Here is a 21,787-nt window from a genome sequence, read left to right on the forward strand (position 1 = left end):
TTTGTTAAAAATCGTGATAAACTTTGGACGGCCTGTAAAAATGTAACGAAAACATACAGATCAACAATTTTTCATCTCATACGAAAGAAGCAAAGTATATCCGAAAATGGGCACAGGCCCTTTTTCGGATGTACTTACAAGAATCCATAAATATTACCTCCCGCTCTTCGTGAAATATTTGTCCAAATTACAACAAAACTTCCCCATAAACTACCGATTTTGAGTTCAATTGAATTTTTGGATGGGTACACTTGAGAAACAATACCCCATTAAAGAAATCTAAAATAAAAAAAAATGACAGTACATTTTCTTTTCAATATTTGAACGACTTTAAAAGATTTTCAAACTTTTTATTGTAAAAGCAAATATACTATAAACAGTTTTTAAAATAATGAAAGTTATAAGAATGAGACATCATCTTGAAATTAGAAAAAAAATCTTGACAATAGAAATAGTATTGAAATCTTGACATTAGAAAAAATTAAGTGTTCAATTTAGCCTTCAAATTGTAGTCCTTAAGTCACAGATTTATGGGCTCTAAAAGCCTACTTTCAATTTTTTTATTACAAACAAAATTTTGAAATAATGTTTCACCAATGCTAAGAAATATTAGTATTATCAACAAAGACAAATTAGAAACTGCAGATATAAGAGATTTTTTTTAAAACTGCTAAAAGTATAATTTTCACCATAAAAACTAACTCAGCGACCACTAAATATTTTTTTCAAATGTGTGAGAAATACAGAATAACTTTCACCTCATGAAAATGAATTTTCGGCTTAAGCGAGTTAAAAACTCCAACAATCGAGATTTATATAAAAATATTAGACGCATGACGTGGACAAAGGTCATATTAGTTTCTATGAAAAGTCGCCTGAACAACTAAGCTTGTAGGTATAAAAAATTTCGGAAATGTACTAAGTTTTCACTATAATTTGTTCTTAAATAATAAAATTGTTTTATTGTGCGAAGGCAGGTACAATTTTTAAATGTAAAAAATGAAGATAACAGATATTTTGGAATTGGACTTTTCAACATATAAATTTTTCCTAAATAAAGGTTTTGAGTACACTACTATTGTCTAATTTAATTAATCGAATTCTTTTGCACGACGTTTCTATTCACTCCATTCCCCATTGAAACAAACTGGAACTTTCCAAATCTAAAATTGAAGTCACCTAAATCTTTCAACCAATAAATAATTAGTATATACCGCCACTATTCAAACTCTTATCAAAGTTCAACTTCCCGAAACACCAACCACAATCAACAGCTCTCTGAAATGATACGTCTAGATTTTTAGAACGGCTAGTATTTTTCTCGCAATAACACAATAATTTTCGCACAAAACACCTCCTTTGCCTTGGCTCCATCGTGAAATCAGTGTGAATCAGTGAAATCAAGAATCAAACATTGCGCGCACACCGTAGACCGAGTAGTGCTGCCCTCATTGAAGGAGTGGCTAACGCCGTCACTACCAGTTGCCTGGAACTCTCCAAAAGACTATTGTTGTAGAGTGTAAAGCATAAGAGGAAGTGAGAAAGACGTACGAGGAGGGGAGAGCGAGACAGGCGAGAAGAGCAAGAGCAGGGGAACGAGAAGTGGCTGCTTTGGTTTGGCGAAGGGATCAGGAAAGAGGCAAGAGGGTGAGAACGAGGAAAGAGCAACAGCGTAGCGACTAGCGCGCGCCGTGGTGTGTGTCGGTCGGTCGGTTCTCGCCGCCATGCTAGTGGTTAGTTTATTAGTGAACAGTAATGATGTGGCAAAACGTTCACACAAGTTAAGGCTGGAGCAACGCCGCGTTACCGGCGAGCCGTCGTTATGTTCTTCGTAATTCTCGTTCGATAAGCGTAAACACGCTCGCGTTACACTGCAGAAGTAAGTAGCTGCGACGAGGCAGCGACAACAGCCCACATTCGCGAGAATCCGCGATCGGTGCAGCGCCAAAGTCACACAAGCTTAAATCCTAATGTGAAGTCACACGGACGCGAACGTTTCGTAAACATCTCGACGAACACGTTCCCCAGGACGACAAGCCACCTCCATCACAAACCACCACAAGGGAAGAACGGTACGGCAACCAATTTTTACAATCACTTTCCATAGTATGACAGTGAAGGGGTCAAGTGCGTGAGTACATGAATTGAATAAAAGCAAGTGTAAGTCTTCCCGCTGCCGAGTTCTCTTGCGAACAAAATTCCAAGCTCATTTGACATTTTCTACGGCTGTTGTCCGTTAATATCGCTGGCACGATTCATGTTTGTCACGGATTCAGTCCGCTGGGATTTTCGTCGCATGGCCGCCAGATAACCCGTTGCTGGTCATCATTTTATCAGCCTCGCACAGACCCGGGAATACGCACAGTGCGTGTACTCCATAATACATATATGAATGCATGAATGCGCGCGAGTGTGTACCACATATATATGTATATTTTCGCCTCTTGACTACCCACACTTCTGCCTTCCAGCCTTCATCCGTTAATATTTTCCATCCATTCGCTCTCTATAGCACGCATGAGACCCCTTTGCCCATCTGAGTTTTGGCGGGATTTCGAGCGCATGCGCCATTCTGATCAAAATATAATTTTTTTCCTTGACGAGACTTTGTTTTATAATTACTGATGCACGAGTACGCACAATTTCCGATAAAGATCGAGCCAGCTTAAAAAGTAATCGGGTGCGCATTCCTATGGAATGCCGGAAGGACGAGTCCATCCGGATTCAAGCTCATTTGGCAAGGGTACCACCAGCAGTCCAATTTAAATGTGAAAACAATCATTTGTGGGGAGTGATCTAGATCTTTCTTAGTCACTGTTCAGTGATCGTATAATGGAGAATTTTATTCATATTTTTAGTATTAAAAACTCGACGAATTTTCTTTTACCGAGATGTGTGCAAGGTACTAACCATGTTCCATTTTCACCAATATGCAATATATTATTTCTTGTAATTTTCAAATCTACATTCAAACCTTTTTAAGTTTTAAGTGGTTTCTTTTTTTAAATCTTCAATAAGTAATAATGTGAAATTGTAAATTGTTCAATTTGGAGATCATGTAACGTAAACATTAATGTTTAAAAATGAAATCATATACAAACAGGTAAATATACTAATCATATTTTATACTGTTTACACAGTTAAAATTTAAAATTTTAATATGTACATGATAGGTGTATTAAATTTATAAACACGTTTAAGACACATTAAAAAGATACATATTAAATTTTAGATACATTTATACTAGTAACTTATTAAAGAACTCCATGATTCTACTTTATACAAATTAATAATAATTCTAGCAGTCATTTCAGATTTTAAAATAAATAATTCAGAGAGGATATTTTCTTGTAACATAGGTAAATATTAGATAAATGAAACTTCAGATGGAAAAGTTCAATTAATTGAAGAATTAAGTATTACATAACTAGCGGGTGCTGCATACACTAAATCCTTACATTTAAAGTAAATACTAAATTTTGCAAAATGTTAACCTCCAGACTTTTGTTTTACATAACAAGTGAATAGACGAATACTGCATTACTTTAATTTTAATTGTATTATTACTAACAATATTTAATGAAATCAAAGAACTTGTGTTTTACACGCACTGTGTTGCTGACCTGTCTATTAAATGGTATTCAATTTCAGTAGTCGTACATAAATTGATTTCAAACGCTTGCATAATTATTGAGATCTAATATAGGTTTTTCTAATATTGTAATTTTAAATGTATTTGTGTGGAGTTATTCAAATTAAAACGTTTTCAATTTTAAATAATTTAATTTCAAATGATTTAACTTTGCAATTATTCGAGTTAAAACTTTTTCAATTTAGAATCGCTGGGTTTAGTGTTTAGAGACAGCAAAATATATGATCTGCCTATCGATACCATCAGTAATTTTATTTGAGATAGCTTCACATCTTACGGCATTGATATTCCGTTTTGTTGAATTTATGACAATTTTGTTTCTATACATGGAGAAACTATTGGTGTCAAACTTTTAACAATCGCGATAACCATCAATTTCGAAAATCTTCATAAGGTAAATTTTCCAAATTCTTTTTCAATGAAATTTTTTTGGTTCCATATGATACCTTCACACTCAGTCGGTTTTCATCATTGAATCGGCACCTTCGTAAACCAGGCCATTTTTTTGTGGATACTTTCGATTTTTAGTCAAATTAAAGGTTTTAAATGCTTCAAAATTACACTAAAACTGTACGTTATTAACACTTAATGTCTGAATTTTTTCTGGCGTTCAGAATTTCATTATGATTCCTGGTATAAAAAGGTTTTTTCAATGTGAGAATGATATATTGTTTTACTTGCAGAAAGAGTTACACCATATCTCCAAATTAAAACTTTAGATGTATCGTCATTTTTGTTTGAAAGGTCAATTGTTAAATGAATTTACAACATAAATAGTATGTACCATGAGTTGTTAAATGAGTTCCTAAGTAATTTAATTGTAAGTTAACAAAGTGTTTAGTTTTAAATTGGGGGTTTTCAATGGAAATCAATAATTTCAAGACCTTTTGAAATAAAAAAAAAATTAAATTATTTGCACTTGCAATTAATGTGGCAAAAAGTAATAAGGATAAAAATAAAAAATTAAAGTGAACAGTAAACTTGTTTATAATAATTTAAGTATAATTCAAAATGTAAATAATTATTTAAATTGACTTTGCAATTAATTTAATGATTAAAATTGCAGTGAGTTCAAAATCACTGGCACCCCACATCACATTTTATCTACTGTAAACAGGCGGAGCTTGGTAAAGTGGGATTTAGGGGGAAATCCCGGAATATTGCTGAATGACCCCAACATCGAGCCCAGACTAAAATTTGAATAGGATTTTGAGAATTTTTGTATACACCTCAAAATAACTTTCATTTAAAAAAACAATCAGAATCTAATTTTTATATATTAAATGAGGTATTTTCACTTTTTCGTCAGCTGATTTCACTTCATTGAATGCTGAGGAGAAAACACAATAACACATACATGGGACTAAACTTTATTTTTGTGTTATCTTCGTAATTAATAATAATTACTATTATTTCATTATGGCATTAAATAGTTTTTAAAAAACAAAACTATTTTTCAAATACATTTACATAGAAAAAATTATTTTTTACCAAGATATTAGCAAAATAGGGCAAAAATGGACCGAATCCCATGCATTTTGCCCACTGCCCCCCCCCCCTCAATCAACAAAGTGAAGTTAGCTGGTGATTGAAGTGAACACACCTAATAGCGGCTGTAAATTTTTTTAAGTTGAAACCATGCATACAATCAGTATGACAATGTTTTAAAGTCAACTGGGTTCACTTTGACCCCATATAAGTAATGTCATTTTTCAGAAGTATAAGTGATGAGGGTTAATAATCGATTTTCTATAAAAAATACGATTTCCAAATAAAATACACGAACTCTTAACATAAAATGTAATAGTTAACTTATTAATAAATATAAATATAAATAGTATAATAATATAAATAGTAAAACGTATTAAATTAGTAAATAGATTAATTTTAAATGAAAAAGATGAATTTTTAACAAAACTAGAACCTGACTGCCCGTCTAATTATTTTACATGCAATTATTTAATTTGAAAATGAAGTTTAATTATATACCATGAAATTAATTTTTAATTTAATAATTTTATTTGTATAGGGCTTCGCATGGGTGCAGTTTCACGTTACCATATTGGATTCGTTATTCTGAAATTTTAAAATTTCAAAAATTTGACTCCATACTCGTAATCAGCGATCAAAAACCCCATGAAGACCCATTTTTAAATTTTTCTTTCAGATTCGTAACCAGCGACCCGAAAAACTTAAGATTCGTAATCTGCGGACCAAAAACCCACGTATACGTTATTTTCAGCTAATTTACTTGGTTGATTATTCACAATTACATTTAATGAGTAAAAACGCTGTATTTTTATACTTTGTTTATTTATAAATTCCATTTCGCCAAAAAAATGTTTTTAACGTTTCTTAATGTCAAATGAAGTTCTGCACAATTTTAACCTACTTTTTGTTCTGGTAATTTATTGATAACCGTGTGAAAAATATTGTTAAAAACGAGGTCAAAAGGTGCCATACATGTATTGAACCATGCTGCAAAGCGTTAAAAATAAAAAAGACTGAATTTAATGAAAAGAAAAATTTTTATCATCATAAAATTCGTATTGATTTTCTTAATTGTCATTACATACATAATACATATATTTTCTTACAAAGCTAAAATGGTTTTAAAAAAATTCAAATGGTTTTGATTTTAATAGTATCATTGAAATGGGAAACTTGCACTTATTAGTAAAAGGATTATAGCTGCATTTATTTTTATATAAAAAATTGATATTCCACCGAAGAGATGAATTTTAAACTAAAATGATGGAATATTCAATTGGAATAGTTACATTTTCAAAGAAAATGATGAATTTTAACTAAAATTATGAATCCAAAGAAAAATACATACTATTTTTAACGAAACGGCCCTTTTTTCAACCAGAGATAAATTTTCAAATAAAATTTTTTATTAAATGGCGTTATATGTTACCCCACGAATATTTCTAAATGAAAATGACAATAATTAGAGGTTCGTTAAAAAAAATCGGTTTTTTATTTTATTACTAAGGAATTATGATATTATTATATGGTAAATACTGGTTAACATTTTTAAGTTGAGCTTTGTTATTGAATGTGGTTAGCTCTTAGCCCACAAATATTTCGGATGCAAATGAAAATTGTCAGAGGGGCTCTTTCTGAAAATATTAGGTTTGTCTTGAATAGTTACGGAATGTCAAAATTTGAGTAAGACAAAATATTTTATTGTGATAGCCGTGTAAAATTTGATTGCGGCTCAAAACTAAACGTTAGGTATAACAATTAAAATTAATACACTTTTTAAATGCCCATAAACAAACTATTCTTCGTTGATATTGATATTCAATCATTAAAATGCTATTATTGTATCTAAAATATAACAATAATAGTTTTCAATTACATGTGCAGAATGGTTTTATTTTAATTAAATGCAAAAATGTTTTACATCCAATATTTACTATTTAATATTATGAAAACTTTTCAACTTCTTAGTAATTACATACAAAAATAAACTTTTTTTAAAAAAGCAACCGACAGATTATTTTTATTTTCATCTTGAGATATTCTGGGGATGCTTATTACCATGAACAATCAAGAAATCCCATTTACATGGAACTTTCATTTAAACTTGGTTCAGCCCCACCGTGATCTATATATGAGCCGTTAAATTTTGAATAGAAATAGTTTCTCAAAACAAGATTTTTTTCCAGATGTTTCCTACATTTACATTCGTCATGAATTCCATTTTGCTTACAGATGCTGGATCCGAGCGTTTTGACGGATTTAGAGGAGTTGACACTGTGCAGTTATTGTAAACAAAAGTACAACGACTCTGAGCAGTGTCCAAAGTACCTTAGTTGCAAGCATTTCTTCTGTTTGCGATGTATAGAAAACAATTTCATAAAAGGCCGCGAATTGTTTTGTGCTCACTGTTGGAAGAGGACAGAACTAGGTGATCAAGGACCTGATGCCTTACCAACACATTCTGCCCTCCTAGCACTAGCTAATAATTTTTCACATCTCAAGATAAACACGAACAGCACTTCCGTAAAAAGCATTGAGAAGGAAAGAAAGGTATGATATTCTGCAAATTAATCATGAAAGCTAAAAAAAGGCTCGGATTCATGCAATTATTTATAAAAATATCACAGTAGAGAAAGCATGCTATAAGTGTGAAGCCATACAGCAAAAGGTTTTCAAAGTAATAGGATCATGTTGTAAGGTCAGCTATACGTTCATTCGGTAGAACACAAAGTGATTTGAACACAAAATTAATTTAAATATTCAGTCTTATCACTTCAATGCAGAAAAACTTAATCAGATTTTAAACGTCGAATTCTGGCAGAAAAGTTTTCTTAAAACTCTGATCATCCGTTTTCTCAATCGTTCCTGTTATTGCGTAAGATTTGATACTGTAAACTTGAAATTCTTAACTTCATAACTTTTGAAACAAAAAGTGACTTAAAATGAATTTTAATCATAAAATTGACTAGAACTGCTAGTCAGATTACTCAGAAATCCCCCCCCCCCCGCCTCCTGAAAACATAAAGTCATTTTTCATTGGATGACGGCTGATTGAGAATTTAACAAAATAATTCATTAGTTGCAGTTTCTTTCAATAAAAAAGCATAAGATTTATAGTGCAATGATAATAATTTCAGAGTGAAAATTGTCACACGCATGGAATGCCACTAGCATTATGGTGCGGAACTTGTTGTGCGGCCCTCTGTCGTGCTTGTGCGACACCGCAAGAACACCCAGGTCACCAGATTAAATCACAGACTGATGCCAAAGAACAACTTATATCCGATGTAAGTTTTCAATAATTTTGGCTTTTAGTGTTTGTTGTAAAGTAGAATGTGAAGTATGCGTGTTATATCATTTTAAAAAACAAAACCTCCCTCTGAATAGGTTCAATTGGAGTTAGTTGCAATGGGAAAGCTATCATCGGAAATTCAAAGACTGGCGATGCAGCAGCGAGAGTTCTTGATCAAAGTGTTGGAGGCTTGTGTGACACTAAAAACACACGTGGAAACTGATTTGCAAAACGGCTGGACTCACTTTCCCGAGATAACGGACGCACGAGAGACGTTGGGGAAAGCCAAGGCCAGTTTGCAGATGATAGAGAGTCCAAACGACGTCTACAACTTGCACGCTCAGCTGATTATCGAGAAGCAGAGGCTACAAGCTAAGTACCAAGAGATGATCCTGCAATGCCAACTGGACGACTTGATTGGCAATTCTGGAGTAATTTTCGACTTCGCGTTACTAAAGCAAGCACTGGCTGGGATCCATTCGGGCGAATCAGTGATTCCTCAAACGCACGGAAACGGAGGCCGAATTCCGGCTTCACAAAATCCTATTTTATTTCTTGCAAATTACTGCATGTCTCAACTGTATTCCAGGCATGTCGTAAGCAAGCAGCACTTGCAGAATGGATCAATCGACTATCACTCAAACATGGTCGGTCCGCAAGTTCCACCTGCTTCCGTTCATGTTCACCAAGGACCACCTCCGCAACAACAGCAACAACTTCTCATTCCACCAGGTTCGCCGTCCGTGAAATCGGCTCCACCTGCACCACCCAACACAATGATTCATTCCCAGCAACAGTCTACTTTTATACCAGATGCAGGTACTAGCAGCGGTCCTCTAGTAACAGTCCACTCTCCACAGCAACCGTCCAGTAACATCACGCTCCGTGGTCCCTCCAATCCTTACCCAATGTATTTCTTTAACATAGAGGTGAACGGATCGCCCCATGGTCGAATCGTGATTGAAGTGAGACCGGACGCAGCGCCAAAGATGGCAAAAAATTTCAGCGTGCTTGCCACAGGGGAGATCGGAGTTGGTTACAAGGGTTGCACGATATTCCAGTGCTGGGAGGGTGAGTCGGTGATTACCGGTGACTTTGAGCTTAACAACGGTCGCGGTGGGAGGAGCATATTCGAGGACGGGTATTTCATGCCAGATGATACGAAATTCCCATCTGTGAGAGGTGCCGTCGGTATGCGAAGAACGCAAAAGCGACACGACAATCTCGGCATGGTGGGGTCTCAGTTCCGCATAATATTACAGGAAATGCGAGGTTTTACCGCAATCTTTGGTCACGTGGTGGAAGGTCTGGATTTGGTGGAGAAAATATCTACGTTTGGTGACCAGACTGGGAAGCCCACCAAAACAATTCTGATCACCAAATGTGGTAAGTTGTAACAATCGGACGGCGCGCGAGTCCGACGAGTCGCAATATCCATAGTCCCTGTGTTTTCCGGTGATGTAGAGTGGTCGCGACGGTACTGCAGAGAAAGAGGGGTTTCATAGTCGAATGGGGGGTGCAATGTTGTAGTAAATTAGGGATGGGTGAAGAGTAGATCAATTTGTTGACGGTATCGGTGCGGAGCTACAGTCGTAGGGAAAAATTTGTAGGATTAAATCGCTAGTTCGCGCAATTGCTCCCAAAGTGCGATCCTCTCACGGTGCTTCGTACGTTGAATCACACAACTTCGACTAATAACAATAGGGAAAATGTTAAATCTATTTTTAAACGTGACACATATAGAGGAAATAACGAAAATGCATATTTTGCTATTGATCGGGAATTAACGCGATTCAATATCTATTTATAACTGACGATGATCAGCGCGTACGTACCTCAGATCGATCGTCATATCGATACGACTCCTAGCTGTATGGTACTTGTTTCAAAAAAATTCTGAACGTTTATTTTCGCTATCGGCGTATTGTCTAGTTATAAATGCGACGCGCGCCGTGACGATAACGGCGCCGCAGTAGAAACCATAGGTCGTTGTTAGATACATGTAAAGGGGGATTAAGTCAAATGGACGGGAAGATCGTACACATATAATACAAATATATATATATACATACATATATATATATATATTAAAAAAGCATATATATTTTTAGACGGGGACTTGTGTGTATTTTGGCTCAAGTGCGACTCGACAAGTAAATGAGTCGCATAGGTTCAGAGCAATCGCGGTACCATTTTGTTTGTTGGACAATTGTACATCCTTCCAAAGAGGAAAGGGAAAGGGGGATGCGGCTCTACGTACCGATTCCAAAATACTCGTTTCACTTTGAGGTTGCGGACTACTCCCTTTCTGCTTTCCATCGACTAGCGGATTTGTCGTTGAATCGTATTTAAGATTGGATCTCAGTACACGAATGTATGCAAGGCCTAACTACCGCGTAGAACGAAAGTTTCGTAGGTCCTCTTTGAAAACGAATGAAATGAGCGGAATAATATGTGTGAAGAAATATTTAACGAATCATTCCTTTATAATGTATATCGAAATATCTAATACGACTATGTAATGCGTTATATTTTACTCGTGTAAATTGTCGTGAATCCCAACGTAACGAATATATTATAGTAAAATGTACACGTACACACGCAAGACGGGCGAGTCGCATATCTCGCTCGCATAAAACGTACTGACACGTACTATACATATTATAGATACGCACGTTTAGGTGGAGTGTAAATACTCAAATTTATAGAATCATTGAGCAAAAAATTGAATCAGTCAATCACTATGGTGCAATAATGCCTTTTTTGTTGTTGAAACAGTTGAATATATCAAAACTGAAATTTCTTCAAAATGAACGTTAAGAACATTCCACTATTTTTAGTTTCTCAACAACAATAACGAAAATGACACACACAAAAAATGTTATAAGTTTACCTCTCTGTTAAAAGAAATTTACTCACTCTGAATCTGAGGTTTTTACAATGAAAATATCGAATGTTTGTTTTTACATTATGTACTTATTCCGAGCAGGTCTGCAACATTATACATTCTGAAGCTGAAATTTTAACGATTCTGATCTAGTGAACAATTATTTTACGGTGGTGTGACTGTTTTACTTGAAGTGGCGGCTAGGACAACCTTTAAATTCAGATAAGAAAGGATATTAACAGATTTTTTGTCTACCAAGCTCAACCGATTCTGTAAATTTGAGCATTTTCACTTTGCCCTAATGCACGTCCTCGTCGTCGCGAATGCCTTTTTCGAAGAAAACCTCATTCGATGTTGAACTTGAAAGTTTTAACGCTGTTAATTATCTATTAATGATTAAGTAGCGCGCGAAAGTCGCATGACGAAACGATAATGCGGCTAAGTGCACGACTCGAAAGGGTGGTCGAGCTCGAACAAATCTCTCGTTCCGGTTGTAACGACAAAACTCTATGTACAATATTTTTCGAGCTTCGACAAGGAGAAAAAAATGTATATGCGCTCATCTTACCGAATCGAGCAGCCCACCTGTATATATATTTTTATGAACGTGAGGAATCAACGACGCATAGTTGGTGAGAGCCGATCTCGAGTATCGTCGACTCTTTCCCTTGCCCGCGTTTTCAAACCAAGCGGTCATTACATTCTTTTAATTGTTCTTTTAATTTCTTCTTTCAATTAATTTTAATTTAAGGCACAAGACTATCGAAAATTCGGACTTGTTCCTTTGACGCTTACGGCGACGTGTGTTCGTAGCACTATTGTTTTAATCAAGGACCCAAAACTCATAGTTTACCGCAGAACTAGGTAAATGTTTCGTTACCGTACTCAATGTACTTTTAAACATTCAACTTTGAGTTATAAACTTTTTTCCCCTTCAGTTCAGTCTTTCTTACTATTTTCCTTCCAACCTTTACTCTAAGTTTAAGGTAATTGGACTAATACCAACGTTTGTCGAGAATTTTATTTAAGAAATTTAAACAGTAATACTTTAGGCAATTCACAGGTAATTAAATTGGCGATAAAGAAAGGGTTATTTCACTATGTAAATTAATCTCTTTTCACTATGGGGTTTACTTTTTCATCATATTTTTTCTTAAGATGCATACTTCAAACTTTCTCCAAATTTTACAGATGAAAATGTGTTGCAAATCTATATTAGATACATGCCTCTTTTTATACTCTCGAACGTGAAAAATGTTTAAAAAATATTATTTTACTCTGATAATAGCTGCATGTTTACAAATACTAAGTTAAATCTTTTGTTTTATAGATATGAATCAGGTAGGTGAATAAAAGCAGTATGCCAGTTCTAATAGGATTAAAAATTGCGCTTTTATAAGTGAAATGTTTCAAGAAAAGCAATCATTCGAAAAGACTAGGAAAATTCAATCCAATTACCTTAACGTGAATCTACGCATTTCTTATGCACGTTCCAATCAACCATCATGCGGCAAGCATTGCACACTTACCTTATAATAGACGTCTGGAACATATTGTTTATCTGTGGATTCAATCACGTAACCGAGCTCAGGCGCATCCTTCGTAGGCACCAGACAACCATCGCGTACCAGCGCCATGCATTGATTAGAAACTTGGTACCCCTCCATGTGCACCTGATTTTTGTTATCCCCTATAAAACCAAACAGGTAGAACATCACTTTTAACTCTACCATGCATTATACACATTTCCAAACTCAAAAAGCTTCCGTTTTTCAACAAACTGGAATACGTGTCAGTTGAAAAGATTAGAAGTAAGAAGATCTTTGTTATGTTTGAGCACCTACTGTACGCAGTGCAATGCCGAAACATTTACGACTGTATAAGTTCGAATAAAGCAAGAACGGTCAAAACAACAAAAAATTATAAACAAGGTTATTAATTTTATCAAAACATGCCAGTTTTGGGAAAGTTACTGAATTATTCAATAATTATTTTTATTTCTATTACTCATTCCAAAAATATGCCATTTTAATCCAACATGCAGACATTTTTCTGAATAAGATGAAAAATTACAATTCTAAATTACATTCAATAACAAACTTTCTTAATGTGCAAAATTTATGAAAATAAAACTAAGAATCCGATGGCTAAATTTGGACAAACACCATACAATGTTCCTATTGAAATTTGAAAAAAGATAAAAAATTTCCTAAAAAAGAAAATAATTTTTTTTTGACAAAAATAAAAAAGAAGGAATGTCTAAAATCTCTACGCAAATTTTACAGTTATCTGTGAACGTTTAAGTAAAAAGCTCTTTAAAATACTACATTTTTCACTTTACATAATTAGAATTGATTTCAATTCATAAATTTGTGGCGAAAAAATATTAATACATTTTTATCACGCTTTTCTTTTCCTATGACAGAATCTGAATTTTATGCTTTGGAGGTATTCAGGGTGTGTCCGATACGAATGATACAAATAATTTTTTTGCTGTTGTCTTCAACAACATTTAAGTTAACATCCTAGAAAGTATGTTTTAGCGACGCCTCCTGAGTATTTTTACCGAATATAATAAAAATCGTTAGGTTGTAATTTTTTTAAAATTAATAAGTAATAAGTAAAGTTTTCTCTAATAAAAGCCTTTAATTTTCGTTCAAAAAAGGTTCCACGTTTTTAATATTGATTGACTTTCCTGTCTTCGATTTTTAAAAATGCATAAGAGACATAAGTTTACGTTAAATTGTACGTTTTTGGTCTTTTATGTAAAATTTCTAATTAGCAGATAAAGTTCACAAATTCCGAATTAGAAAAAAAGAATGTTATAGCCTAAATACTTCTCAAATTATTAAGACTGCCCCCTATACATCCTACATTAAAGTTTTTTGAAAATAAATTAAAGCAAATTAAATTATCTTTAAAATTGAACAAAAATATTATTATAATCCTTACAGAACTTCAGTTGTAGTCCCATATAGCAGGCTGCCTTTCATGGAACTTTATTATAGGTCGGATTTTCTATTTAAAACTTGTTTTGTATGCCTAGAAAAGAAAATCGTCAAAAGTCAAGGTTCAAAATCGCCATATAGAGAAAATGTATAAATCCTTTATTGTTACTTTATACATTTCTAAAGTATTAATACAATAAATAAGTTTGTGTATGACATTTGTGAATGAGAACGCCATTGCATTATAGTCACAATAATTCGATTATTCAATTTGTAAAAGGAATTCCACAAAAAGTAGTCGCTATAAGAGATTATAACTGATGTTCTGTACGAGCTAGAATATATTTTTTAAAATTTTGAAGATAATTTAATCTGCTTTAATTTATTTTCAAATGACTTTAATGGATGATGTGTAGGGGGAAAAATATTATTTAAAAAGAAAATAATTTACCTTCTTTTTTACTGAAAAATATTTTTTTAAGACGTCATTAGAAGTTTTACGTAAAATGCACCAAAAATGTAGAATTAAAAAAATCAAGTCTTATACATTTTTAAAACTCGAAGAGAAAAAATTCAATCAATATGAATAACGTGGGAACTTTTTTGGACTTTTATTACTTGTTGGTTTCGAAAAAATCACACAAATTGATTAAAAAACAATAAATTTCAAGTTATTTTAAAAGAGGGTCAAAAATTTTTGTCTAATTCCGTAAAAATACTCAGGAGGCATTCCCAAAACATAACTTCCTGGGTGAAATCCCAAGCCTGTTCTTTTAAGCGAAACGTAGTTCTCAGGAGACGTGTTTTCTGAACAGGTATAAAATGACTTAATTTAAAAAATTTTAATCTACGAATAAAAAATATACGTGCAGGATGTAATGAATTACAATTACTTTAATTATTTTATACCCTGCATATATATTTCCTTTATTGTATTCTCCTGGTATGGCAATTTACTATGACGAAAAAGCATATAATCTTGTTTTTGTTTGCCTCCACTATTCGCAAATCTGGGGCATGTTTTTGCATTTTTTGAAGAAGTGGTGAAATTAAAAATATATCTTAAAAGATAAATAAGCTTCAGTTAAAAAAATCTTTTTCTTAACACTTCTGATTCGAAAATCGACAGTATATGGGTTGTTGCCAAAAATCTATGAAATTTGTACAAAGAATGTTTTAAAAAAATGTATTATTTTAACGATCTATTCCCCAACACTTAATTCAGGGCGAATTATTTTCTTCTAGCCAATTTAAATATAAGGAATTCAGAATCTCGAGCTAGATTAAAATTCGATAAAATCGAGTTTCTTTTCAAACTTATATTAACTTGAAAGATTTAAACAAAAAAGTAGAGGCTTTTTGAATTTAAACAATTTTCCGAAAGATTTTGAATCTCTATTGTTTTATTATTATTACAATGTTGAAATTAAATAAAAAATTAAATGATCCTCAAAAACAAAATAAAATTATTAAAAATAAAATCTAACTCGAACCCTGAACATAAAAGGTTTGTAATTACGAAATTCTTATCTTTGATACTTACGCATTGATAAAGAAATGTTCAATATCACACGTGCATTTCAAACTACGATAAACTAGGAAAATTAAGAAAAAATTGAAAATGAGAAGCTGAAAAGATAGAGAAATTGAAAACAGAGCGAAACAGCAATTTGAAAAAATATCTGTACACAAAGTCAAATTTTTGGTTATGAGCATAGCATGAATGTAGACTTACCGGTTACACAAACTGTTACAAATTTCGAGCCAAAGTTACCACTAGCTGAAAACCGACAGGGATTAGGATGTTGATTTTGAAAGTAGCCAGCCATAATGCATTCTTGTGCCGACAAAAAGTGACTTTCTATGTTTCTCACGTGTTTTACCTGAAGAAAATAAGAAGCGAAAAATCTTGTAAATTGTATGTGGATAAAAAAATGATTCCGACACAACACACCCTTTCCAATGGCAGTTAGTAAATTAGAATAAATATATAAATATTAGCGTGACCAAGGGAAAGTGGTATATTTTTATCGCGATGAAAGAAACGAGAAAAAATCTTGAGCTTATGAAACATTATATAAAAAAATTCGAATCAATTATAGGTATTTGGTCAAATTAGTACAATTGTGAATTTTTATATTCGAAACTTTACAAAATAATAAAATATTAAATATTACAAATTTAAATTTAAGTGAATTATGTTGTAAAAATAATTTGCAGCCAGCTTTTACCACTTTCCCTTTAAACTCGTTTGCCAATGTTATAATCAGAAGCGATAGCAGGAAACAAACATTATGACAATCTGTTAGATTTGTATGTAAATAGTGAAATTAAGGTAGGACCGAGGAGCGCGCAATAGTAGTTGTGCCGACCTAGAACGTATAATAATAAGAAATTGTGGATGAGCATCTCTTCAGAGAATCAGCGAAAATTTTGCGTGACACTTAAAAAATGATCACTTCGCAGCCGTTCGATATTTTGTAATATCGGTCAAGAAAAATAAATTGTTAAAGAAATGAGATTCCTCGCGAAGAAAAGTACGCATACACGACTACGTATTACTGTAAATCTCAAAGTGAAATTACAGATGGGATTGGTTAGCTGAATAATTCTTGTTTTACTTACAGTTCCTTTCTTGACATCGTCAGCAATTAGATCGGTGAATATCCAGCCTACTCGTCGAAGATTAAGCGAGCGAGCCAGCTGGTCGACTAATGCTTCCTTTCCGTCCGGTAGGAGAACTACATTGTCTCTAGAACTTTCCTAGACATTTTAAAAGTAATTTATCATAATAATAATTTATTTCCATTTAATGTACACGACAAATGTCACACTTTATGCCAGTGAAGCGGACGCTACAGTCGATTTTTCCGCCCGGTGACACAGAGGGTGAAAAAGGAACACTTTGCACCCGCTTCACAGGTGACAAACTTTCTGGCTTTATTTGACTTGCCTGTGGGGGTTCGTAGATTGCTGCTACTACAGCTCTGATTCCTAGAGGAACATCTGAGTATATTTCGTACCTCCCATACAGATACCCAACACGTTGATGTCCTGTCGTGCGCCAGTAATTCAGAAAACGCTCTACTAAGCCTGCGTTTTCGAAAACAACGTTATCGACATGACGATAGTGTTGGCGATTCAAAGTAATCGCGTTAGGCTGGCATTTGCTACAAAAACCTCGAGGCCACGGAGGATGATCTTTGCAGCCTGTTTTGATGCGACAGCTGATGTCTTCCAGCTGTACAAATTTTCCCCTGAAAAATTTCTTAATGATATTTCACTTCTAAAAAGTCAAGGTTGCTACTAAAATCTAAGAAAAGAATTCATGGTCATTTCCCAGTTTTTCTAAATTGCAATCATTCTTTTCCGGTCACTAGAATTAATAAATGTATTCTTTCGAGGCCGAACCAATTTTTTATTGAAAGTACTCGTATTCAAAAAATAAATTCCAAATTAGAGCATCAAAATTTTGAAGAAAGATGGTCAATGAGGATATCAGGTTTATGCACTTGGGCGCACATTATAATATTTTCTATAGTTTTGGTAGAAAAATATTGATTTTAGCAAAAGTATGCGTACACACCTATCTTCTTTTAAGTTCAAAGATTCAATAATATGCAATTTTAAAGAGACTTCAAAATAATTAAATACATTAAAATTCAAGCCTCTAGAATCTCTAAATGAGGATGAGTTAAAATGCTATTTTCTTTCAAATGGGAAATTATCCAAATTAAAAAATGTTCAATTTAAAGCTTTTAAACTTATAAAATGTTCTGGACTGAACAATGAAAAAAAAAGGAAAATTAAAACCCAACATTTTTAAATGCATGCTTTCAAAACTGAATATGTTTTAATTAAAATTCTTGAAATCTCAACCTTTAAAAAATTATAATTTCATAAAATATAAGTGACATTTAAAGCTATTATATAGATTTCTCTTCTAAGACTTAAAAAATTTTGGATTGAAAATTATTATTAAAATATGTTTAAATTATTATTCATTCGCCTTTTCTTTGCACAGTAGAGTAAAAACGCATTTTTTGTTTACTTTTAAACTCCGTTTTAATAAAAGCTATAACTCTTTCGACTTTAAATAGTTCCATTTTTAAACTCTTCCAGATAATACAATTAGTAATAACAATTGAAAGTAACTAGTTGATATTTTGCAATATTTAACTTTTAAATTGTCTAATTATGTAGGTTTTAATACTTTAAGACATTGTGAAAAACATGAAAACGGACGTATGTGCACTCTTCTTTTAAAAAATTGATTAGCTCAAATCAACAGGAAATAACTTTTTTAATTAAAAAAAAAATTTCATGATTTTCAATTTTTTTTTAATTTGCCTGCTGCGCGGGCACATTTTTATCGCATGCAACTTTGAGCACACTCAGGACGCGTGTCTGTTGGTTCTTGCGCTTCGCGTTCGATAGTGTTTTTATCCCTCTTTAAGTCTAAGCACTCGGTTTTGATGCATTTCCCACATATGAACATTTTAAAACTAAAGGTATTAACATTGAATTCTATAATTTTGTGATAATTATTTACACTTTTTTAGAGCTATTATGTTTAATTCTACTAATTTCTGTACCTTGATCCACAACATCTGTTTCAGGCCAAATATTTTTCCGTTCAACTTTTGATTGTTTCTTGAGTCGTTTAATTTAGATTTTTACTTTTAATATAATGTTTCATATTTAAAACGATAAGTACGCATCTTATCATAAAGTAGTCTAAAGAAAATTTATAGATCCATAAATTTAAATTCTTTATTTTTAATATCATCTAACACTATTAAAGAAAAAGTCATTCCTGTTCGTTCGCATTGGAATTAGTATAGGTTATATCTGCAAAATTTTTTTGCACATATTGTTATGATCTATTAGTTGGGCACGACCTCCTTAATAACATTTTTCACGATTGTGATTGAATTTTTTATTTTTTAAGAAGCATTTTCGATAGGTAAACTAAGAACCGTTGGTCAAAAATTGCTGTATAACGAACTCCTCAATTCCTCTAACTTTAAGGTCTTGAAACGTTGTGCCAATAGGCTATTCAAATCGATAATTACTTCAAAAGTTATTGTATTCACATACAAAAACAGATGATTTCAGACAGACACTGAAGTGAAATCTATTTCTTTGTTCTTAATCAGTAGAACCAATACCTTCTCATTGAGATGAAAACTTAATATGCCAACCTGAAAGTTAGCTTTAAAATTTAAAATGCTCAAATCAGTGGTTCTGATTCGACGGGTGCAAGAGAGGGGGCGAGGGGCTATTGCTGCCCTTAGTTTTGAGATAGGTCAGCGTACGATGAGTTTAAAAAAGTTAATAAGCAAAAAAATCTCTATACTTTGTTTAAATAATAAAGCAGAGCTTTGAACCAATGTCCAGCGTGCGCCATTGCTCAAAATTCTACAGTTCCAAATTAGAATGTTAGAAGTAGGGAAGAATTGCAGATCACTGATTCAAAATACCATAATTTTATAATATAGGTATCGTTGAAAAATCTTTAAATTTCAAGGAATTAGCTATAAATAATGAAATTCTAAACACTTCCAACTTTAAATTGTTAAGTTATTTATATGCTTAAAATTGCAAACTACTAAATTTATAGAATATTATAATTTATGGACAAACTGTCACACACGACAAATACGACAAATTGCAAAGATTTTTGAGGAATATCTAAGTCAAGGGAAAGGGAAAATTTTTGACGCTTTCCAATTTGTAGAGTCTTAAATGTGTTGGTTTGTGGATATTAAATCACAAGCTCGCAGAATAGTTTAAATTACTTCAAAACAAGAAAAAATGGCGATATGATATGGAAAATGATAACTTGCCTGTCAACGCCAGCAGTTAACTTTCTCAGATAACCGTGGAACGAGATATGTTTTACATTTTGTTCCGTAAGATACACTTCGTCAAAAGGTTCGAGGGGCGAGCAATGAACACAGCAAGCGTTTAATCCATGACGACAGCTGAAAGCCCAAAAAAAGAAGAAAATAAACTAGTATTCAAGAAAATGTTCGAAAATTAACGAAAATGATACCTACAATTTTTCATCTCGTTTACGTTGTATCTTTCCATCCAGTTTCCACAGTTGCTGATCGACTTCATCCTCAATAACAGTTGTAAGAGAACGAGAAGAATTTGGTACTATTTGAGCCTGAGAATTTCGACTGGTACTAGGGATTGCTTCCATTTGAGTCACATCTGTTTAAAATTTGGTTCAAAATTAATTAACACTGTGCCAAATTTTATTTCTCATTGCAGACTTAAAACTTTACACTATTTACTTTTTTAATGGATTAACATATTATTTTATAGTACAAACTTCGCATTTTAGTATTTACCTAGATTTCAAACATTAATACTTTACGATTCAAGAGTATAGTAGATTTTCATTTACGTTTTTACAGAATTAAAATACCTGTGCTGATGTTATTGGAGCAACTGCTTGTCGATGGACCATCCCAAGGTATCCTACCGTTAAGAAATGTAAAATAGACCATGTCTCCATGAGACAGGCCCACATCTGAGACAGTTTTACTACGTGAAGATATAATTTCATCTTTGTAATTTCGTTGCTTAAATAAACCGAATCCATAACTCTGAAGATTAAAGGCTTCATAAATCTAAAAATTGCAACAGAGAAATATATCAGTATGATTCTTAACCGTTGTTGATTTGTATGTGCCTCATAGTCTTGCTACTAAACTTTGTAGCAAAAGAAAGAGTATTGACATGAAATACAAATAATTAAACTTATACTTCTTATTAGTTTAGTTATTTTAATAGATATAAGCCAATTAAGAAAAATATGATTATGCAATTCTTTTGACTCTGAATACTTAGATTTAGCTGATTTCTTACAAAAATGGGAAACTTTCTTTTATAAAAATTGCAAATTAAATTCCCCCTGACTATAAATATTTTCTATTCTAACTGCAATTATATTTCTCGAAATTTATGAGCCTAATTTTCTATAGTTGTCTTTATTTACATGGAAATGTTTAAAAATAGATTCTTTTCAGCCCCAGCTTTATAAAATATAAATTATTAATTTATTTGAATGCTTTCAAGATTGGCGTGTTTCAAAAAACAGATCAGAGATGGAAATGATTCTAATTTTCTCGGCTTCATATTGGAACTGGTAAAAAATGGTTAAACTACTAATAAACAAACTTCCTAGCATTGCAGAAAATAGTGACAGCTAATATGATAACAATAAAGAGTGCTTAATAATGAAAACATAAAGCAATAATATTTCCGAAACATAATTTGCTCAATCTGCACTAAAATTCTGAAACAAAATTATAGCAGAAATTTTGAATTTTTCCACGTCTTTTAACATCATACAACTCAGAATATATTAATTATTTATAAACCATTGTCCCTATCAAAAGCTGCAATAAAGTAATATTCCCGAAATCAATGCATTCCATAATACATAAAAAGGGTTAATTTCGCACGAAGTTTAATCACAGTATCTAAATTTTATCAATAAA

At 32.8% G+C, this 21,787-nt stretch overlaps 2 protein-coding genes across 5 annotated transcripts in view; one reads left to right on the forward strand and one right to left on the reverse strand.

The window, feature by feature from the left end:
* LOC117170532 (nuclear protein localization protein 4 homolog) overlaps positions 1 to 21,787 on the reverse strand; it is a 31,660-nt gene that overhangs the window by 9,221 nt on the left and 652 nt on the right. For both annotated transcript variants that reach the window (XM_033357325.1, XM_033357326.1), the window contains exons 3-9: positions 20,710 to 20,914; positions 20,333 to 20,492; positions 20,120 to 20,257; positions 17,224 to 17,527; positions 16,896 to 17,033; positions 16,006 to 16,153; positions 12,852 to 13,012 (exon numbers count right to left, since the gene is read on the reverse strand). In XM_033357325.1, coding sequence (XP_033213216.1) covers positions 12,852 to 13,012; positions 16,006 to 16,153; positions 16,896 to 17,033; positions 17,224 to 17,527; positions 20,120 to 20,257; positions 20,333 to 20,492; positions 20,710 to 20,914 — 1,254 coding nt within the window. The remainder of the gene's footprint in view (positions 1 to 12,851; positions 13,013 to 16,005; positions 16,154 to 16,895; positions 17,034 to 17,223; positions 17,528 to 20,119; positions 20,258 to 20,332; positions 20,493 to 20,709; positions 20,915 to 21,787) is intronic.
* On the forward strand, positions 1,512 to 12,259 carry LOC117170533. 3 transcript variants are annotated; one of them, XM_033357327.1, is made up of 4 exons: positions 1,512 to 2,072; positions 7,376 to 7,693; positions 8,281 to 8,430; positions 8,531 to 12,259. In XM_033357327.1, exons 2-4 carry the CDS (start codon positions 7,376 to 7,378, stop codon positions 9,830 to 9,832), a joined length of 1,770 nt encoding a protein of 589 aa, XP_033213218.1. In that variant the 5' UTR covers positions 1,512 to 2,072; the 3' UTR covers positions 9,833 to 12,259. The 3 variants fall into 3 exon arrangements, with proteins under 3 accessions (XP_033213218.1, XP_033213219.1, XP_033213220.1); XM_033357328.1 differs by lacking the exon at positions 1,512 to 2,072 and adding an exon at positions 2,240 to 2,364; XM_033357329.1 differs by lacking the exon at positions 1,512 to 2,072 and adding an exon at positions 2,751 to 2,902.

The sequence above is a fragment of the Belonocnema kinseyi genome, chromosome 4 (assembly GCF_010883055.1).
Source record: "Belonocnema kinseyi isolate 2016_QV_RU_SX_M_011 chromosome 4, B_treatae_v1, whole genome shotgun sequence".
Classification (NCBI taxonomy): domain Eukaryota; kingdom Metazoa; phylum Arthropoda; class Insecta; order Hymenoptera; family Cynipidae; genus Belonocnema; species Belonocnema kinseyi.